The sequence below is a fragment of the Anolis sagrei genome, chromosome 6, assembly GCF_037176765.1.
Source record: "Anolis sagrei isolate rAnoSag1 chromosome 6, rAnoSag1.mat, whole genome shotgun sequence".
Taxonomy (NCBI): domain Eukaryota; kingdom Metazoa; phylum Chordata; class Lepidosauria; order Squamata; family Dactyloidae; genus Anolis; species Anolis sagrei.
The window spans coordinates 9,212,713-9,234,392 of record NC_090026.1 but is presented as its reverse complement, the minus strand read 5'-3'; the positions used below and the strand labels follow the sequence as shown (position 1 = coordinate 9,234,392).

Below are 21,680 nucleotides of genomic sequence, written 5' to 3'. Positions count from 1 at the left end.
GGGCAAAGCCCGCATATCCAGTCCTCCACTGCCTTATTTTCAACTCCTGTTGTTGTAATTTACCTGCCTAACCCGGGAAGGATGTTGCTCTGGTCTCCTGGGTTGTTCTTCATCAGACTCCTCCCTTTCCCGTGACGTGATGCAGCTTTTGCCTAGCAAAGGAATGGGACAGCCATCAGACGGGGCGCTGGACATAATTTTCCTGATAGATACAGCAGCAGGTCGCTTGCAAGGGAAACTTGGGAAGACGGGGAACAATGGATGGACAAGTATCATTTTATAGTACACAGGCAGTCTATGAAAAAACCAGATAGAGGAATAAGGCCTGAAGCAAACAATCCTGCCATAGACGTTTTGGCATTACCCTTGCTCACTCACTTCACTATCAAATCATTAGCATTATCTGGATCCCCAGAGTCTTTCTTTGTCACTGGATGGATGGACAAATCTGTTGGAGTATGTAAAAATCAGTTGGTGAGTGGATTAACTGAAAATGCAAAGCACGAAGCTGATTGGTTGGACTATGCCCTAGAAGCTAGCTGAGCCTGAGAGATTTGGCAACAGTTACATATTTAGTTTTTTGTTAAGGAGCTTACCAAGGCTGGTTTTGCTTCTGGGCTACTGGAAGAAGACTTTTCTCATGGACACCTAAGGACCTTTTGAATCTCTCTCAAAGGACACTGTGTGAGTCAGTGCAATTTTTCACATGACTGTATATATACATACTAGCCATCCCCTGCCACGTGTTGCTGTGGCCCAGTCTGTGTATATGTGTTTTGCGTATATATACGTGTGTGTGTGTGTGTGTATTTGTATAAATGTGGTTTTGTGAATATATACTAATATATAATGTATTTTTGGCTTTTTAAGTCTCTTCTGCTGTGTTTTTCAGTGTTTTTATGAGTGGTGGTCACTTGTTGGCCTGATAGGTGTCTTGTGTCCAAATTTGGTGTCAATTCACCCAGTGGTTTTTGAGTTATGTTAATTACACAAATGAACATTACATTTTTATTTATATAGATGTTGGCCTGATAGGTGTAAAATTCTTATTCTTTACCCATAATCTATGTGGCATATTTTTTATCTGACAAGACAGTGTGTGACAAGAAAGAATGGAGAGAGAAGATGGCTGAACTCCAAACTGCTGCAGATTCCTCCTCTCCAGTGTGTATCTTCTTCTTGGGCAAGATAGTGTGTGTGTGAGACAACCTGATCCAGATGCAGATTTGTCTTTGATCTGTCTGCATCTAAGTTGTCCAGGGACAACAAGGATGATGGACAGAAGCACAGCTGCCTGAGAGATTCTGGAAGTTACACCCAACTGGGTCACGGAAAGCTGGGGTACATTTTTTACCCAAGCTTTGATCTTCACAAAACCACAGAGATCAGCATATATGGGGATGGATACCAATAGTTAACAGGGTCACATCTTAAGCCCCGTTCAGAGCAGCATAGCATCTGGAAGGCCTTCTGGGTGTTTTATGAAAATGCCTCCCCTTTCCCAGTCAACAGAGAAATTCAGCAGAAGGACAGAGGGAAGATACGTGTTCTGAACTAAAAAGAGGAGGAGTAATAGGAAAGATGCAAATATGCCTGCCCATTTGGGGCGCCTTCTCTCTCTTGGCTTGGAATTCAAGTAGACAGCATCCATATGCTGAAAAAGAATTACACCTCTTTCTGAGAAGCAGCAAAGTGATTTTGAGCTCAAATGCTCAAAATGTTCACATGGATATCTTCCTCAGTAATAAAGAAGAATGGTTCTAGCTCAGGCATGGGTAAACTTTGGCCCTCCAGGTGTTTTGGACTTCAACTCCCACAATTCCTAACAGCCTCAGGCCCCTTCCTTTCCCCCCTCAGCCGCTTAAGCGGCTGAGGGGGGAAAGGAAGGGGCCTGAGGCTGTTAGGAATTGTGGGAGTTGAAGTCCAAAACACCTGGAAGGCCCAAGTTTGCCCATGCCTTGTGAATGGGGCCTGAAGCTGTTAGGAATGGTGGGAAATGAAGTCCCAAACAGCCAGAGGGCTGAGGGAGAAAAGGAAGGGGCCTGAGGCTGTTAGGAATTGTGGGAGTTGAAGTCCAAAACACCTGGAAGGCCCAAGTTTGCCCATGCCTTGTGAATGGGGCCTGAAGCTGTTAGGAATGGTGGGAAATGAAGTCCCAAACAGCCAGAGGGCTGAGGGAGAAAAGGAAGGGGCCTGAGGCTGTTAGGAATTGTGGGAGTTGAAGTCCAAAACACCTGGAAGGCCCAAGTTTGCCCATGCCTTGTGAATGGGGCCTGAAGCTGTTAGGAATGGTGGGAAATGAAGTCCCAAACAGCCAGAGGGCTGAGGGAGAAAAGGAAGGGGCCTGAGGCTGTTAGGAATGGTGGAAGTTTAAGACCAAAACACCCAAAGGGACAAAGTTTGATCCATGCCTGTACTAAAGTGTCTGGTATATTATGAACTATACGTACCCCTCAAAACTACCCCCCAAAGATCTGTACATCCTCTACTCCAAAAATGTTGCCTTTAGGATGCATCTTCCTCTTCTCGTCCCCTTCTTTTCTAAGACTGTACCCACCAATGCCACCTGTTTCCCTACCAATGGAAAATCATTGCAATGACAATAATAATATTTATACCTTGTTTGCCTCTCTTAAGACGAGACCCTTAGTAGCTCGTTTTTACGAGAGGCAAGCCACATATAAAACCAATTGGATGACCGAAGGGCCTGGAACAAACAGTGGAAAACCATTACTATTGCAATAAAAATAATAATATTTATATCCTGCTTGCTTCTCTTAAGACAAGACCCAAAGTGGTTCGTTTTTAAGAGAGGAAAGCCGCATATAAAACCAACTGGGTGACTCAAGGGCACGGAACGACTAGCAGAAAATCATTACTATTGCAATGATGATAATAATATTTACATCCTGCTTGCCCCTCTTAAAACATGTGGCAAGGAGCAGGGAAAGAAGGGGGGAAGACGGAGACAGCCCAGAAAAGAAAACTCACCATGAAAAGGTGGAAGGATGAAATTAACACCAATAACAACTGCGGGGTTGCACATCTGCATTCAAACCAAAGCTTAAGGAAATTATCCTTATAGAGGAAATCTTCCAAAATATCCCAGCAATTATGCTCTTCCAGCCAAACTTACAATATTCTTCTTTGTTATTCATGACTTAAGAATTCATAAAAGCCTATTTCAATCAGCAGAACCTGTAACACACAGTCACCAGGCCTGCTGGACTCTTGATAAATAATTACAGCAGAAATAATGAGGATTGCTTCAAAGGCATTCAGCTGTTTCCGTCTTTTATCACGACCCATGCATCCTCCTAATTAGTGAAGGGAATTTTCACAATACCTCGTCTAAACTCTATGGTCTAATAATCCATCCTTCATTATTGCATGGTTGTGACAAACTGACACCACGAAATAATTGGATTTGATCAAAGTTTTTACACATACATCTCTGGAGGACTGGTGCAGAATTCAGCAGCCAGAAAGCTCTAGATAATCTTTGACTCAACATTTCTGTGGAGCTTGTTCTATTATTATTTTATTTTTAGAGTAAGCACTTGTTTTATCTGCCAGACCATCTACTTTCTCTTCTGAGCTAGACATTTATTTGTTTTCTTGTGGAATTTATACCCTGCCTTTTGACTCAAAACAACCTCAAGCCAACTTACTGCAGTCAATAAAAGTGATAGAGTACAAACAGCCAAAAAAAACCTGTAATAAAACCAGAATGGTGAAAAGGCCAGCATTAGCTGACAAAAACAGCACATCCATTACTCCACCTTTCTGCTTATCATTTCAATATAGGTTTGTTTTTGCCTAATTCATTTAAATCTGAAATGAACACATTTTTTAAAAAACCGATTTCCCCAAATCATTAGCATTATCTGGATCCTCACAGTTTTTCTTTGCCACTGGTTGAATGGACAAATTTGTTGGAGCATTTAAAAATCATTGGTGAGTGTGTTAACTGAAAAGGCAAAGCACAAAGTTGATTGGTTTGGCCAAGCCCTAGAAGCTAGCTGAGCCTGCGAGTTCTGGCAACAGTTACATATTTAGTTTTCTGTTAAGGAGCTTACCAAGACTGGTTTTGCTTCTGGGCTGCTGGAAGAAGACCTTTCACATGAACTCCTAAGGACTATTTGAATCTCTCTCAAAAGATATTGTGTAAGTCAGTGCAACTGTCCACATGAATGTATATATACATACGTTGGTCTGCATTTCAAAGAGTAAACTTATTGTTCTTTACTGATAATCTGCATGGCATATTTTTTTTCTTTGACAAGATAGTATGTGAACTGTAAAAAAATGAACTACGCATGATTTTCAATCGTCCACAATAACTTCTATTAAGAGAATGGAGCACTGGTACAATTTTCCCCATAGAAAATGACACAAACCTCAGTATAAAATAAATACATTGGGCTACAGAATTGTCTTGTTTTTTGTCAGAGGTGAGCTGTTATTGCTAGCACTTGAGTTATAGAAGCAAAGGCCACACAAATAGAACCACAGTTTGGAAAAAAAAAATCGCCCCTTGGACTACACCTCCCAGATTACCCCCAGGCCAGCATCCTGGAACATGACTTAATTCTTTGGTTCCAAAAGACAAACTTCCCTGAAGTCTTATGAGGAAGAGCAGGAGAGAGAAAGAAAAAGAGAGAAGGAACACACACACAATAACAGAACTCACTCTCTTGGTCTGCAGCTTCTCGTGCCTCTCGCTCCAGACGCTGCCTCAGCAACTCCTGTTGTTTTTCCAGGTACTGTTTGATGAAGCTGTTTTGGCTCATCTCCTCCCCAATCTAACAGGACATTAGAGAGAAAAGTGGGTCTCAGAGGAGTAACAACCAGGGTTTTAATCCCACAAAGAAATCTGCAAGTCCAGCTACTAAAATAGGGAGCTAGCTCTCTCTAGGAGTTTAAATATTCTTCCAGAAAGGAAGCCAGGAGAGGGGAACTTGAGGGTTCCTGATGTCAAGCCCCAGATGAAGGACGGGAATGAATTTAAGTACACATTTATCAAATATTTTTCATGGAGTCTTGACTATGTTTCCCAAAGAATCAAATGAAGCTTTCACCTGGGAATTGGGTTGGAAGGTGGTGTGGGGGGTTGAATGCTTCTGGAGGTTTTCAAGCATCAGGGCCTGCAATGACAAAAAGAGACCAGATGAGAGGACCCCACAACACTTGGAAAGATCCTGCTCCCAATTCAGTGACCAATCTAAATCGATCAAGAAATGCCTCTTCCCTGCTAAGAAACAAGCAAGAGCAATACCAATTTCCAATTATAAGCATTCTGGAATCAAAATGGAAATTGGATTTCCAATCTGGCAGTTTGGGTTTAAATAATAATAATAATAATAATAATAATAATAATAATAATAATTTTATTTGTATCCCATTCCATCATTCCATCTCCCCTCTGGGGACTCAGGATGGCTCACAACCAAAATGACAGCCATTTGATGCTAAAAGTACATAATAAATAATCCAGATAATTAATATGACACAGGTAAACATGGTAAACAATAACAAATCAATAAAACAAAATCAAATAAACATAAACAAACATAAGACACCCTAGTATCGTTTTTCCAAGAGCTCACAAGATCACTGTACTTTCTTAGAGATCTAAGTTTGGTTATGATACTCCCTGAGATCTAGAAATATGATTTCTAGCAGCTTCCATAGTGGAAACTCTGAAAATCCCTGATCTCATAATAAGTAAAGCAAATGACATCAAATGACACAAACACATGTTGTTTGGAAAAAAAAGTGGGAAAAGTCAGAAGATGGGGAAGACAATCTCAAATATTGCTTTAAGTAAGATATCACCATTTTGAGATGCATATTCATTTTTTAAGTGAAAACCTCCAAAATTTTGGCACTGACTATCCTGGTGATGACTGAATTCAAAGGTACAATAATTGTTTGGTGAATGAAACTGCTCTTTGGTGATCAGGTTGGTTAGTAAAATTAAAAGGCCGAAACAATGTCTCTCAACTTCCAAATCGCTACTAGGTCTTAAGGTGAAGCCAATGGTAAAATTAAACCTCTATCTCTCATCTCCAAGGGAGCATAAATAATTAAACCTGGCCCTGCCTTTCTCGTTATACTTGCCCAAATCCTTCAATGGTCACCTCACCCAAGAGCAGAAATCCCAACTATTTGGGCCCAGAATTTATGGCACCTTCTCTTTCATGTCTTCTCCGTGGGTTTTGACTCAACCATGTCTTTCATATCTAGGCTGCCAATTACACTATGTAACATGATTTTTGTTCTTGGGTTACATATCTCATTTTCTAATTTGTTCTATTATAAAACCATTAAAAAGGTTTATTAAACTGCATGGACACCTTGCAGCACATTTTGCTATAGTTTTTCAATGAATACCTCTTTTGAGTCTCAACCATCAACATAGTTTGTGGCAGCCACAAAAACAAAGTTTCTGGAGTATAACATCTACTTTCAAAGTAAGTATTGAACACTTCAAACAAGGAACATACAATGTTTCAAATTTTGTTACACGGTGTTGACACTGAAATACAACACTGCCTGAGCTCTGCGAGTGCAGCATTTTTCCAAATGAGGCAGAGAGAGTATGAGGACCAGGACATCCATAGGGAGACCAAGGTGCTTGTTTATAAAGCTACTGTCCTCCCAACCCTGCTATATGTCTGCGAAACGTGGACTGTCTACAGATGTCACACTCAACTCCTGGAAAGATTCCATCAGCGTTGCCCCTGAAAAATCCTGCAAACCTCTTGGGGGGAGAGGTGGACAAATGTCAGCTAAATGACAGCATATAGGATGTCAGCAACCTATATAATCAACTCCACTGAATTGGCCACATTATCCTAATGCCCAATCATCATTTCCCAAAGCAGTTATTATACTCCCAATTCAAGTCAGGAAATGTAATGATGGTGGACAGGAAAAGAGATTTAAAAATGGGCTTAAAGCCAACCTTAAAAACTGTGGCATAGACACCAAGAACAGGAAAGCCCTGGCCCTTGAACACTCTAAGTGGAGATCAGCTGTGACCAGAAGTGCTGCAGAATTCAAAGAGGCACGAATGGAGTGCAAAAGGGAGAAACGTACCAAGAGTAAGGCGCATCAAGCCAACCCTGACCAGAACCGACTTCCACCTGGAAACCGATGCCCTCACTGCGGGAGAACATGTGGATTAAGAATAGGGCTTCACAGCCACCTAGAGACCCACCACCAAGACACTACACTTGGAGGACCATCATCCTCAGGATACGGGGCATCGCTTAAGTAAGTACGGTGTTATTATATGCTTGTCTGTCCGAATACGATGGATGTTCTATCTATTTTTAAAACCTCTTTCTGTGGTTTTACCAACTAATCTTACATGTTTGAAACAGTTCAGCCCAACAGATGGATGTTGACTTTGTTGTTTCATTGCATTTCCCAAGAAACCACATTTTCCAATGGGAACCTGATGAATCTCTGTCTCCTCCACCTTTCATCTCAAATTTTCAAAGGAAACTCATTAAATCCCTCAATACGATGTCCAGTAAACAACCTGTCCGCATCCAACAGAACAAACAACACATATGTGTGAGATCAAACAGACATGCCCTCTCTCCACCCAGCACTCTGCCCAGTGCACGCTAGAAAAAGCCTCGGCAACTGCTAAGCCTTTATTGCACACTTTTACATTTGCAGAAGAGATTAAAAAATTATTCTATAGCACACTTGGATAGGTGAAAATAACAGTATTTGAATGAACAGAGGCAATTAGTTTAAGGGGTTTGTTTGCCTTCTGAACAAATCCAGGTATCGTACAATTTAAGTTATTTATCAGCCACTGATCCACAGCTTTACAATCTACATGGTACCCAAATCAGACTGAATGCCAAGCTGTCATGGAACATTATCTCCCAGGAACATGATGTACTCTAATTCAAAGGCAGACAACCATATCCCTCCAGATGTTTTCCCCCTATAACTTCCATCTGTTCTAGCCAGCACCATTAATTGTGAAAAATCATTGCGGCTATAACCCCAGAACATCACTAAGGTCACAACTGGTCTCACGCAAAAGATCAATAATTAAAAAATTCCACTTGCCCAAAGCAGCTGTGCTCACAATGACAAGGCATTTGGCGTGTGCACACATACACAAAGTAAATTTAGTTGTCATCTGTTTCATGATACTAAATTGCTAGGTATGTTTGAAAAGGAGAACATACCTGTATTTACACATGTATTTAGAACGCAGAATGTGAATTCTCCCTCCGCGATATGAAACTGGGGTTGCAAGACCAGTCAATGGATAGCTAAGCACTTTTTCAAATATTCCAGGAAACCCAGGAAGCAACTGTGGGGCTGGTAACTTACTATTTTTATTCCACTAGAGCAGTGTTTCTCAACCTGGGGGTCAGGACCCCTTGGGGGGGGTCTGGAATGGGTGTCAGAGGGGTCACCAAAGACCATCAGAAAACACAGTATTTTCTGTTTTTCATGGGGGTTCTGTGTGGGAAGTTTGGCTCAATTCTGTCCTTGGTGGATTTCAAGGAGCTCTTTGATTGTAGCAACTACAACTCCAAAATGTCAAGGTCTATTTTCCCCCAAGCTCCACCAGTGTTCACATTTGGCCATATTGAGTATTCATGGAAAGTTTGGTCCAGATCCATATTTCTTTGAGTCCACAGTGCTCTCTGGGTGTAGGTGAACTACAACTCCCAAACTCAAGGTCAATGCCTACCAGACCGAGTATTTTCTCTTGGTCATGGGAGTTCTGTGTGCCAAGTTTGGTTCAATTCCATCGTTGCTGTTCAGAATGCTCTTTGATTTTAGGTTAACTATAAATCCCCAATAAATAAATACAAAAACTGCAGATTGCAAATCACAATTTCTATATTACAGGAAATTCTTCATTAAATGTAACGTGGGAACATTAACATGATTAATTAGTAACTGTTTATAAATGAAAGATTGTTTATCTATATTTTGTCAAAACAATGAAACTTAAGTTTTCAAAATAGCAATTACTATATACCAGGAGATTCTTCCAAACCCTTCCCAGTATTTTCTATTGGTCATGGGAGTACTGTGTGCCAAGTTTGGGTCAATTCCATCATTGGTGTTCAGAATGCTCTTTGATTTTAGGTTAACTATTTTAGGTTAACGTATCTCTGCCTATGAACCCACCAGGACTCTAAGATCTTCTGGGGAAGCCCTGCTCTCGATCCCGCCTGCATCGCAAGCACGGCTAGCGGGGACGAGGGACAGGGCCTTCTCTGTGGTGGCCCCTCGGCTGTGGAACGCCCTTCCCATGGACATTAGATCAGCCCCTTCGTTAATGGTGTTTCGAAGAAAACTAAAAACCTGGCTGTTTGAACAGGCGTTCAGATAAATAGTGCAATTGAACGATGAATATAGGAACGGAATTATGGATGACGAATTGGATCACGATTTTAGTTATGAGACGTTAATGTGTTGTTATTGATGTGTCATTATTTTGTATATTAGGCTGTTAATGGTTTTAAATATTGTATGTTGTACGACTGATTTTTTGCTCTTGTTGTGAACCGCGTTGAGTCGCCTACGGGCTGAGAAACGGCGGTATACAAGCAAAGTAAATAAATAAATAAATAAATAAACTATAAATCCCAGCAACTACAACTTCCAAATGAAAAAACCAAACCCCCTCACCTCACCAGTATTTCTATTGAGCCGGTGAATGTCTGCGGCGCTCTGGATGGTGCTCCTAGGCGCCTCTGGCGGCGCCATTTTCAACGACAGCCGCCTGGTTCCATCGGGGCTGCTGGCCCTGTGGCTGGTCGACTGCCTTGCCGCCGAGCGCTGGGCCCAGCCACCGTCTGGCCAGTGGACCGAACCGAGCTGAAGGGAGGCCCGCTGCGGCCACCATTCTCGCAGCGCGGCCCGGACCGGCAGTTTGCGGCTGCGACGAAGGAGGAGACGGAGGAGACACGCCGCGAAAGGCGTGCCGCGGCTGCCATCCTGCTGCGGCCCTTCCATCTGGGCCCTTCCATCTGGGCTTGTTCATCCTGCTGCGGCCCTTCCATCTGGGCTTGTTCGTCTCACTTCCTGGCCGTTGGGCCAGCTAGGCTTCTCCATCTTCGCCTATGAAATGATGTGAACTGACCTCTTGTGTAGACCGCTGTGTGTAGACCGCTGTGTGTAGACTGCTGTGTGTAGACCGCTGTGTGTAGACCGTTGTGTGGACCTTTTGCTGGCCATTTTTGTAGATTCTTGTGTAGACCTTTAATGCTGGCTTTTTCGCGGCTACTTATTGAGCAAGAGTGTGATTGACCATCTGTGCTGCCCCATCCCCGAATTATCATCTCCGGAAGCCCATCCGCTGGTTTACCAACCGTCTAGAGACTTACCGGGGTCATAGCAATATTTAGTTAACTACCACTATTTCCACCCATAAGGGGTAGTCGTATAATACCAACTAGTACATTCCTGGTCATTTATTGTCATCTGTCTCCATTGTGATAAGAACGAATAGAGCACTTAGGCGCCTGCCACCTGCTGCTAGATTGCACCAGCACTTACGCCCCTTTCCCGTCCCTCTGTGCCGCACTTTATTATCGCTAAGTAGAGCACTTTAGACCTAGCACTTTATTAACGTGTGTGTTATTAATGTGTGTTGCTGCTGACTAAATACGATCATTTACGATCACTGACGGGCTGCTCCTAAAATCTGTGCACTTTAAGAACTGTTCCATTGAAGCAGCCGGAAACATCGACTACCATCTGTATCGCTGCTACCCATGTGGTCCCCTGCCCCCATTTGTGTACTGTCTCTGTTACTCTTGTGTACTGGAGGGGGCGGAAGAGGAGGTGGGCTGGAGCCTGTGATTGAAGGTGTGGTGGGGAGGGGGGAGGAGGGGGGGAGGGGATGCTGGCAAGAACCAATAAACCTAACAACAAGCGCAGGAGAATGTAATCTCAGGGCTCTGGACTGCGGCATGGAGGGAGGGAGGTGTTCCACTAGCCGAGGGGCCCCCATAGAGGTCGTGGTGGGAAGGAGGAGATGCGGGAGAAGGAGACCTCGAATTCGGCCTAATTCGGACCGCTTATCCAAATTAACTATTCCCAATCGGTCTCCTAAGGTAAATTGGTGTAACCAGGTGAGCGGGCCCTCTGGCTTGAAGGTGGTGTTGTTGAACGCCAGATCTGTCAACGGAAAAACAACTTGGATTCAGGATTTAATCCTGGAGGAGCGGGCAGACCTGGCGTGCATCACGGAGACCTGGCTGGATGAAGCGGGGGGCGTAAATCTCTCCCAGCTTTGTCCTCCAGGTTTCTCCGTGCAACACCAACCAAGAGCCGGAGGACGGGGAGGCGGGGTCGCAGTGGTCTATAGAGATACCATCCATCTAACCAGGAGCCCCATCCCGCAGACCACAAATTTTGAATGTGTCCACCTGAGGGTGGGTGACCGGGACAGAATAGGGATTCTGCTAGTGTACCGTCCACCTCGCTGCACTACAGTCTCCCTACCTGAGCTAGCGGGGGTGGTCTCGAGCCTGGCGGTGGAGTCCCAACGGCTTCTTGTGCTGGGGGACTTCAACATCCACGCCGAGGCAACCCTCACAGGTGCGGCTCAGGACTTCATGTCCGCCATGGCAACCATGGGGCTGTCCCAACAAATAACTGGCCCCACCCACTGTGCTGGACACACATTGGACTTGGTTTTCTGCCAGGGATGGGAGCAGGGTGGCGGTGTGGAGGAGTTGTCCATCTCTCCGTTGCCGTGGACCGACCATTTCCTGATTAGATTTAGGCTCACTGCGCCCCCTAACCTCCGCAAGGGTGGAGGACCCATTAAGATGGTCCGCCCCAGGAGGCTAATGGATCCGAATGGATTCCTGACGGCTCTTGGGGAGTTTCCCGCCACCGCGGTAGGTGATCATGTCGAGGCCTTGGTCGCTCTCTGGAATGGGGAGATGACCAGGGCTATTGACAAGATCGCTCCGGAACGTCCCCTCTCAAGTAACCGAGCTAAACCAGCCCCTTGGTTTACTGAGGAGCTGGCAGCGATGAAGCGAAGGAAGAGGGTTCTAGAGAGCGTGTGGCGCTCGGACCCAAGCGAGTCAAACCGAACACGGTTTGTGTCCTTTTTAAGGGCATATGCCGCGGCAATAAAAGCCGCAAAGAAAACTTTCTTTGCGGCCACTATTGCGTCTGCAAAAAACCGTCCGGCGGAGTTGTTCCGGGTTGTCAGAGGTCTTTTAACTCCCCCTATCTCAGGTGGGAGCCCTGACAATTCGGCAGCGCGCTGTGAAGCATTTGCTCGGTTCTTTACAGACAAAGTCGCTTTGATCCGCTCTGGGCTGGACGCCACATTAGATGCAGTCTCCGTGGATGTGACACAAGCACCTGCTTGTCCGATTTTGTTGGATTCTTTTCAGTTTGTGAAACCCGAGGATGTGGACAAGGTACTTGGAGGAGTGAGACCCACCACGTCCATCCTAGACCCCTGCCCATCCTGGCTTCTGAAGGAGGCCAGAGGGGGATTGGCCGAGTGGGTAACGGTGGTGGTTAATGCCTCCCTTCGGGAAGGCAAGATTCCAGCGAGCCTAAAACAGGCTGTTATAAAGCCGCTGTTGAAGAAACCATCACTTGACCCCACTAAATTGGACAACTTTCGGCCTGTTTCCAATCTTCCCTTCTTGGGCAAAGTCATGGAAAGCGTGGTGGCCTCACAACTCCAGGTATTCTTGAGAGACACGGATTATCTGGATCCGGCACAGTCTGGTTTCAGACCGGGACATGGTACCGAGACGGTCTTGGTCGCCTTAGTGGATGATCTGCGCCGGGAGCTAGACAGGGGGAGTGTGTCCCTGTTGGTGCTCCTGGATCTCTCAGCGGCCTTCGATACCGTCGACCACGGTATTCTTCTGGGGCGCCTTGCAGAGATGGGTCTTGGGGGCACTGCTCTGCAGTGGCTCCGGTCATTTCTGGAGGGTCGTACTCAGAAGGTGTTGCTGGGGGACTCCTGTTCAACGCCACAGCCGTTGACCTGTGGCGTTCCTCAGGGTTCCATCTTGTCCCCCTTGCTGTTTAACATCTACATGAAGCCGCTGGGTGAGATCATCCGGAGTTTCGGGGTGCGGTGTCACCTGTACGCAGATGACGTCCAACTCTGTCACTTCTTCCCACCTGCTACTAAGGAGGCCGTCGAAGTCCTGAACCGGTGCCTGGCCGCTGTAATGGTCTGGATGAGGGCGAACAAACTGAAACTAAATCCAGACAAGACAGAGGTACTCCTGGTCAGTCGCAAGGCCGAACAGGGTATAGGGTTACAGCCTGTGCTGGACGGGGTCGCACTCCCCTTGAAGGCGCAGGTTCGCAGCTTGGGTGTGACCCTGGACTCATCGCTGAGCCTGGAGCCTCAGGTTTCAGCGGTGACCAGGGGAGCATTTGCACAGCTTAGGCTCGTGCGCCAGCTGCGCCCGTATCTTGGGAAGTCTGACTTGGCCACGGTGGTACACGCTTTGGTCACATCCCGCCTCGACTACTGCAACGCTCTCTACGTGGGGCTGCCCTTGAAGACGGCCCGGAAGCTTCAGCTAGTCCAACGCGTGGCAGCCATGTTGTTAACGGGAGCAGGACGCAGAGAGCATACAACGCCCCTGCTGTCCCAGCTCCACTGGCTGCCGATTTGCTACCGGGCCCAATTTAAGGTGCTGGTGTTATCCTACAAAGCCCTAAACGGTTCCGGCCCAAAATACCTTGCAGACCGCATCTCGGCCTACGAGCCCACGAGGGCCTTGAGATCATCCGGGGAGGCCCTTCTCTCGGTCCCGCCTGCCTCACAGGCACGTCTGGCGGGGACGAGGGAGCGGGCCTTCTCGGTGGTGGCCCCCCGGCTGTGGAACACCCTCCCTGCTGAAGTTAGACAGGCGCCCTCCTTGATGGCCTTTCGTAGGGGCCTGAAAACATGGCTCTTCGAGCAGGCCTTCAACTGAGTGTATCTTGGAATGACACTGGAATGAACTAGGACTACGAATTTTGGCTATGACCCCAGGACTTGACGAAGCGGATTTTTAGTATAAGTATATGTTGTGTTGTATGTGTCTGGTTTGTATTGTCGTGATTCACTGTACACTGTCTTTCTTTGTTGCTGTTCACCGCCCCGAGTCGCCCTCGGGCTGAGAGGGGCGGTCAATAAATGCAAGAAATAAATAAATAAATAATAATATTTGTGCCAAATTTGGTCCAGTGAATGAAAATACATCCTGCATATAGGATATTTACATTATGATTCATAACAGTGGCAAAATTACAGTTATGAAGTAGCAACAAAAATAATTTTCTGGTTGGGGGTCACCACAACATGAAGAACTGTATTAAGGGGTCGCAGCATTAGGAAGGTTGAGAAACACTGCACTAGGGCACTATGGGCTAGTAAGGTGTTTTACTCATTGGTTCTGAATTACGGCAAACCTTGTGGCCTAACAAAAGCTCCTCCTCCTGTCCTCTTGGTTGGTGGACATTTCTGTCGAAGTAGTGCAATTACACACCACTTTAAACTGCCATTGCGCAATGCTATAAAATCAGGGAAGCTGCAATTTAACAAGAATCTTAGCCTTCTCTGCTAAAGAGAGGTGCTGCCTCACTAAATTACCAATCTTAAGGTCTCACTGAGGCACAGCAGTTCAAGTGGTGTTGAATTGTATTAATTCTAAAGCATAGAATTACCCTCAGTTTCCCCATCTCCAAACAGGGGTGTAAGGCATCATTAGGGTCAAAGATTAATACAGGATAAGAGCTTGGAGGAGCCCCCAGTAGCGCAGTGGGTTAAACCACTGAACTGTTGAACTTGCTGACCAAAAAGTCGGCGGTTTGAATCTGGGGAGTGGGGTGAGTTCCCACTGTTAGCCCCAGCTTCTGTCAACCTAGAAGTTCGAAAAAATAAAACAGTGAGTAGATCAATAGGTACATCTTCAACGGGAAGGTAATAGCGCTCCATGCAGTCATGCCGGCCACATGACCTTGGAGGCGTCCTCAGACAACGCCGGTTCTTCAGCTTAGAAATGGAGGTGAGCACCACCCCCCAGAGTCGGACATGACTAGACTTAATGTCAAGGGGAAACCTTTGCCTTAAGAGCTTGGAAGAGTTATTTATTTGGACAACAATTCTAGAACTTTCCAAACAGTATACCCACACTGAAAAATTCTGGGAAGTATTGTCTAAAAAGTAACTTTTCCCAGGTCTATACTTTGTGAGTCCCTAGATGATCATTGCCAATGAATAAAATTGTAGCTGATAACAGAAAGGTTAAGTCTCAACCTAACTCATATAGTTACTGCAAGGACAAAATGTTCTGAAATAAATGATTTGCAACTTTTAAAGTGAAGTTAGTTTAATAATAATAACCGTCTCCTTTGGTTTTCTAATGGTTATTGGCAGAAGCATATAGCTTCCTGATGATGATCTTTGTTGCAGGTGCTTCAAAAAATTGGACCATTGTTTAATTTTTAAATGTAATGCCCAAACCTAGCCTAAAGAATGCCAAAATGTGAGCAAAGTAATAGAAAGTACACAACAGATCATAGAAGACGCAAATTCCCGGAAGAACTGTGCTAGCAGCCAGGGATGTATCACCAAACAGAACAGAATCGCTGTGCACCATATGTCTATCCAAGAACTTAATTGTTTTGTGACATATGTAGCAAAAATAAATCTTCACATTCTGTCTCTTAATTGATATTTCTGCTGGTGGTTGATTTCTATAAAGCGAGATGCAGCGGCTCAAGCTGGACCATAATCACAAAGCTGTGAGTCTTGCTCTCATTGCTGAAAGATCCTCTCTAGCTGTGCCCAGGTATGATTCCTAGTGAACTGCAGCTGTTCATCATCATCATCACCATCATTATTATTATATGGATTTATATATTCTGCTTTTCTTTCTTGATTGAGACGCAAAGACATGGCTCCCACCCAAATCTATGTTACTCATGTGGACTGAACCATAGGCATGCTAAAGAATAAGATGACGATCCTCCAAAAACTTACCCAATGCTCACCTTCACCTCACATTATTAATATTATTATTTCCTTTAGAGGTGCATGGGTGACCCCATTTATGTTGCCCTCATAATAATCATGTAAGAGAGTTCAAGTTCAGCTAGAGCAAGTTTAGGGTTTAATGGCACTGGAAGATGAATCTCCTGATCTCAATCCAATATTTGGGGCCAGGGGTTAGCATTCTGGAACTACTTAATTTATGGGGAACGCTTTCTATTCTGTGATACATCCCTGGCTGTCACCAGTTTTTTGTAAGATTTGTTCAAAGGAAGTTTGCCACTGCCTTCTCCCAAAACTGAAACTTTCCCCTAAAACTTCCTGCTCTCTTCAACTTTGGTCAGACCTCACCTGGAATATTTATTTATTTGACGACATTTATATGCTGCCCTTCTCACCCCAAAGGGGACTCAGAGCGACTTACAAGTAATATTATTACCATAGCACAATATTAGTATTATATATTACTATACTGTATATACTATACTGTACTATACCATTATACTGTAATATTATTAGTAATATTACATGTAATATAAAATATATAATTATAATATTATTTTGTACTACATTACACTATTATTAATATTATATTTATATTTATATTATATAATTAGCACAGTGCAGGAGACAAGGTGGAACTGTCTTCCTGCCCCCCTCTCTTCACTCTGGTCCCAGAGCAGTAGTTGGTGCTGGGGAGAGGAGCTCCCAACTGATGTCACAGGAGACAAGATTCTAGGTACTACAATTCAAGAAATGTATTTACAAGCTTGAACGCATCCATAGAAGGGTGACCAACTGATCAAAGACTTGGAAGCCAAGCCCTGTGAGGAGCAGATTAGGGAGCCGGGTATGTTTAGCTTGGGGAAGAGAAGGTTGGGAATTGACATTATAGCTATGTTTTTATTTTGAAAGGATGTCACATTGAGAAGGGAGTGTGTTTGTTTTCTGATGCTCTAGAGCAGCGGTCCTCAAACTACGGCCCGAGGGCCGGATACGGCCCCCCAATGTCATTTACCCGGCCTTGCTCAGGGTCGACCTAAGGCTGAAACGACTTGAAAGCATACAACAGCAGCAGCAGCAACGATCCTATCTCATCAGCCAAAAGCAGGCCCACACTTCCCACTGAAATACTAATAAGTTTCTATTTGTTAAAATTGTTCATTTTAATTATTATATTGTTTTTAAGTGTTTTTTTGCACTACAAATAAGATATGTGCAGTGTGCATAGGAATTTATTCATGCTTTTTTCAAATTATAATCCGGAATCCAAAGTTTGAGGGACTTTGACCTGGCCCTCTGTTTAAAAAGTTTGAGGACCCCTGCTTTAGAGACACAATGGAGCAATGGATTCAAATTGTAGGAAAAGAAATTCCATGTAAACATCAGGAAGAACTTCCTCACAATAAGAGCTGTTTGACAGTGGAATATTCTGCTGCCTGGGATTCCGACAAGAGTCTCCTTCTCTGATGGTTTTTAAACAGAGGCTGGATGGTCCCCTGTCGGGAGTGCTTTGAATGTATTTTACTACATGGCAGAATGGAATTGGACTAGATGGCCCTTGGGGTCTCTTCCAACTCTATGATTCTATGAAGGAGGATGACTTGCCCCGAGTCATGTAATAATAATAATAATAATAATAATAATAATAATAATAATCTTTATTTATACCCCACTATTCTCTCTCCAATGGGGACTCAGAGCAGCTTACATGAGGCCAAGCCCGAACAACAATTACAATAAAGAAAAACCGAAAACGCAAACTGAAAACACGAACAATAACAACAACATCATGTATTGGATTTTCCTAGTGAGCAGGAATTTAAACCCCATCCTGGGGTTTAAATTCCTGCTCATCCTGAGAGTTACAGCACCCCAAGGAAATTTAATAGTTAAAGATGACAGAAGTTGTAAACTAACAACAGGTGACTAGGTAGCTTTTTCCTACTCATCACTCCAGCTCCCCAATAATCCAAATCTGCCTGCCATCAGCAGAAAGCAACACACCTGAAATGTACTTTGGAAAGATAATTACCAGGAATTAAGCCTAACTGAATACAGTGGAACTAATTACTTCTTTTAATTTTAAGGTTTTAGCAACATAAACATTAACTGTTCAAATCACATCAACAGGTAAGATGAAAAGCTAAATATTACCTCAGAGACAACATGCACAGTAAAGCACTAACACCAAGATGACTGAGATCTACAGCGGTCTAAGACACACCACCTCATGGGCACATCCCTGTCATCTAACAAGCAAAGCGTCCTTAGGACAGAGGCGCACTGAAAGCTTCAGATCTCCTGCCGCTTGGAGAAATTAAAATTGACTTACCTGACAGGAACCTGTATAAGGATTACTGGGTCATGTGTCACACTTGGCACACCATAAACGCTAAGCCGTTTTACAATGCACATAGTATTTTAAGTCAAGTCTCAAGTTATGGCGGGAGAAGGGAGGAAAACACCTTCAGAGTTACCTTTTGGAACTACATTTCCATATCGGCTTGTGGAGTCTGAAAGCTGTACCCCAATATGTAATTTAGCCATGCTCACTCTCTCTCTCTCTTTTTTTTTTGGTCGTGTCAGGAGCAACTTGAGAAACTGCAAGTCGCTTCTGGTGTGAGAGAATTGGCCATCTGCAAGGACGTTGCCCAGGGCACGCCAGGATGATTTGATGTTTTTATCATCCTTGTGGGAGGCTTCTCTCATGTCCCCGCATGAGGAGCTGGAGTTGATAGAAGGAGCTCATCCACCTCTCCCCGGATTCGAACCATGCTCTGAACTTCACAAAAGCATACAGTTGGAAGAGACTCCAATGGCCATCCAGTCCAACCCCATTCTGCCATGCAGGAAAATACAATCAAAACACTCCTGACAGATGGCCAACCAGTCTCTGCTTAAAAATCTCCAAAGAAGCAGGCTCCAAGGCAGCATGTTCCATTGCCAATTAGTTCTGTCACAAAATGTTTCCCAATGGTTAGTTGGATTTTCTTTTCCTGCACTTTGAATCCACTGCTCTATGTCCTAGTCTCTGGAGCATCAGAAAGCAAGCTTGCTCCCTCCTCAATCTGACATCCTTTCAAATATTTAAACATGGTTATTCTCCCAACCTTCTCTCTGGGCTTAACATACCAAGCTCCCTAAGCTGGTCCTGTACAATAATTTCTGTTCCCCAAAGCCAGAACATCCTAAACTTTTTGCCATAGTAAGCTGCAATTTCCTTTCCAATTGCTCACCTCACTGCCACAGAAGGGACATCGACATTCAGACCTAGATCTTTATGTTTGAAACTGTACATTGTATTTTGCATTACTGTTCACTGTGTTGAGTCTCTTTATTATTATATTATTTTTTCTCTAAAAGAGACTCAACACAGTGAACAGTAATGCAAAATACAATGTACAGTTTAAAACATAAAGATCTAGGTCTGAATGTCGATGTCCCTTCTGTGGCAGTGAGGTGAGCAATTGGAAAGGAAATTGCAGCTTACTATGGCAAAAAGTTTAGGATGTTCTGGCTTTGGGGAACAGAAATTATTGTACAGGACCAGCTTAGGGAGCTTGGTATGTTAAGCCCAGAGAGAAGGTTGGGAGAATAGCCATGTTTAAATATTTGAACTTTATTTATACCCCACCACCATCTCCCCAATGGGGACTCGGAACGGTTTATATGAGGCCAAGCCCAAACAACAAATTACAATAGAGTAAAACCGAAAACACAAACCAAAAACGCAAACAATAAACAACAACATAATCACATGCACAAGTAACGACATAATTACATGTACAAAAAGCAGTATACAGTATAACAAGAAGAGGAGGAGGAGGAGGAGGAGGAGGAAAAAGGAGAAGGAGAAATAATCACTGGATGGTAGATTTTCAAACTTTCTTGTCTTGTTCACAACCATTCTAAGTATCCAAAACACCACTGTTTAATGCCTCTCTAACATGCCAGGTGCCAATAATCTACTCGCTTCACTGTGTACAATCTTGAAATATTTGTTGAAGGTAAGTCCCAAAGCTTAACCTGTCACAAAGCCAAAGTTACCTCCTCCACTTTGGCTTTGCAACTCTCTCTCTTAAGAATGGACATAACTTTGGCTTCACGGCAGGTTAAGCTTTGGCACTTATGTTTGCAGGTTAAGAGACCTTTCTAAAACCTTTAGTACCAATACACGTATATTAATTTGGAACAGGAGAAATTTGGCACAGCACTACGGAGCTCGCCATGCTTATTTTGTGCAGCCTAAATGCCTATAGAGCAGAGCTTTCCAAACATTTTATGTTGGTGACACACGTTTTAGACTTGCATCATTTTACAACACAGTAATTCAGTTTTACTAGCACACTGGGATGAGGTATGGATGCTTACACAGTCACAATACACGTGTATTAATTTGGAACAGCAGAGCTTTGGCACAGCACTACAAAGGTTGCCATGCTGATTTTGTGCAACCTAAATACCTATAGGGCAGAGCTTTCCAAACATTTCATGTTGTTGACACACATTAGAGACCTGTATCATTTTGCAACACAGTAATTCAGTTTTACTAGCACACTGGTTGTTAAACCAACATTTTATAAGAGATATGGATGCATACACAGATTGTAGCAACGAAATGTATATGGAAACAACATCTCTCACAAAAACCTTTCATCGATATTTTTAAAAATACATTACTTATAAGACAATAACATATATTTCCAAGGTGAATATACTAGTGCATCATACTAATCATCATTTCTGCTGTGTAAAATGCATGCACATTGGTATTGCTTATTTCACTAGGGCCCCTTCCACACAGCTGAATAAAATCCCACATTTTCTGCTTTGAACTGGAATATATAGCAGGGTGGACTCAGAGTCCTTCCACACAGCCCTATATCCCAGAATATCAAGGCAGGAAATCCCACATTATCTGAGTGTGGAACCAGATAACCCAGTTCAAAGCACATATTGACCATTTAAAATATGTTGTAATTTTAAACCATTTTAAACCATGTTAAGGTGAATTTGTGTATGTGCCATTGTAAGCTGCCTTGAGTCCCCCTGCGGGGGTAGAAAAAGGCACGGTATAAATGTGGCAAATAAAAAAAAATCAAGGCAGAATAACACACAATTTCAGCTTTGAACTGGAATATCTGCCAAATATCCCCAGTTCAAAGCAGATAATGTGAGACTTTATTCATTTGTATGGAAGGGGCCTCAGATAACTCACTTCAAAGCAGATATTCTGGGTTATACGGCTGTGTGGAAGGGCCCTTAAGGAGTCTTGGCAGTACAATAAACTTTTAAGTAAAGGTTAAACAAGGGGAGGAATTACAGTGTTCCCTCGCTACTTCGCGGTTCACTTTTAGCGGACTTGCTGTTTCGCGGTTTTCATAAAATAATTAAAAATATATTGTTGAAGGCTTTCATGGCCGGAATAACTGGGTTGTTGTAGGTTTTTTTGGGCTATATGGCCATGTTCTAGAGGCATTCTTTCCTGACGTTTCGCCTGCATCTATGGCAAGCATTCTCAGAAGTAGCAAGGTACTTCACCTCACTACCTCTGAGGATGCTTGCCATAGATGTAGGCAAAACGTCAGGAGAGAATGCCTCTAGAACATGGCCATATAGCCCAAAAAAACCTACAACA

General features: G+C 43.8%; 1 protein-coding gene across 1 annotated transcript in view; it reads right to left on the bottom strand.

The window, feature by feature from the left end:
- The window catches only part of ACIN1 (apoptotic chromatin condensation inducer 1), a 65,152-nt gene that overhangs the window by 40,281 nt on the left and 3,191 nt on the right, over positions 1-21,680 (bottom strand). The window contains 3 exon segments of the mRNA XM_060780028.2: positions 64-152; positions 4,694-4,805; positions 5,082-5,147. Coding sequence (XP_060636011.2) covers positions 64-152; positions 4,694-4,805; positions 5,082-5,147 — 267 coding nt within the window.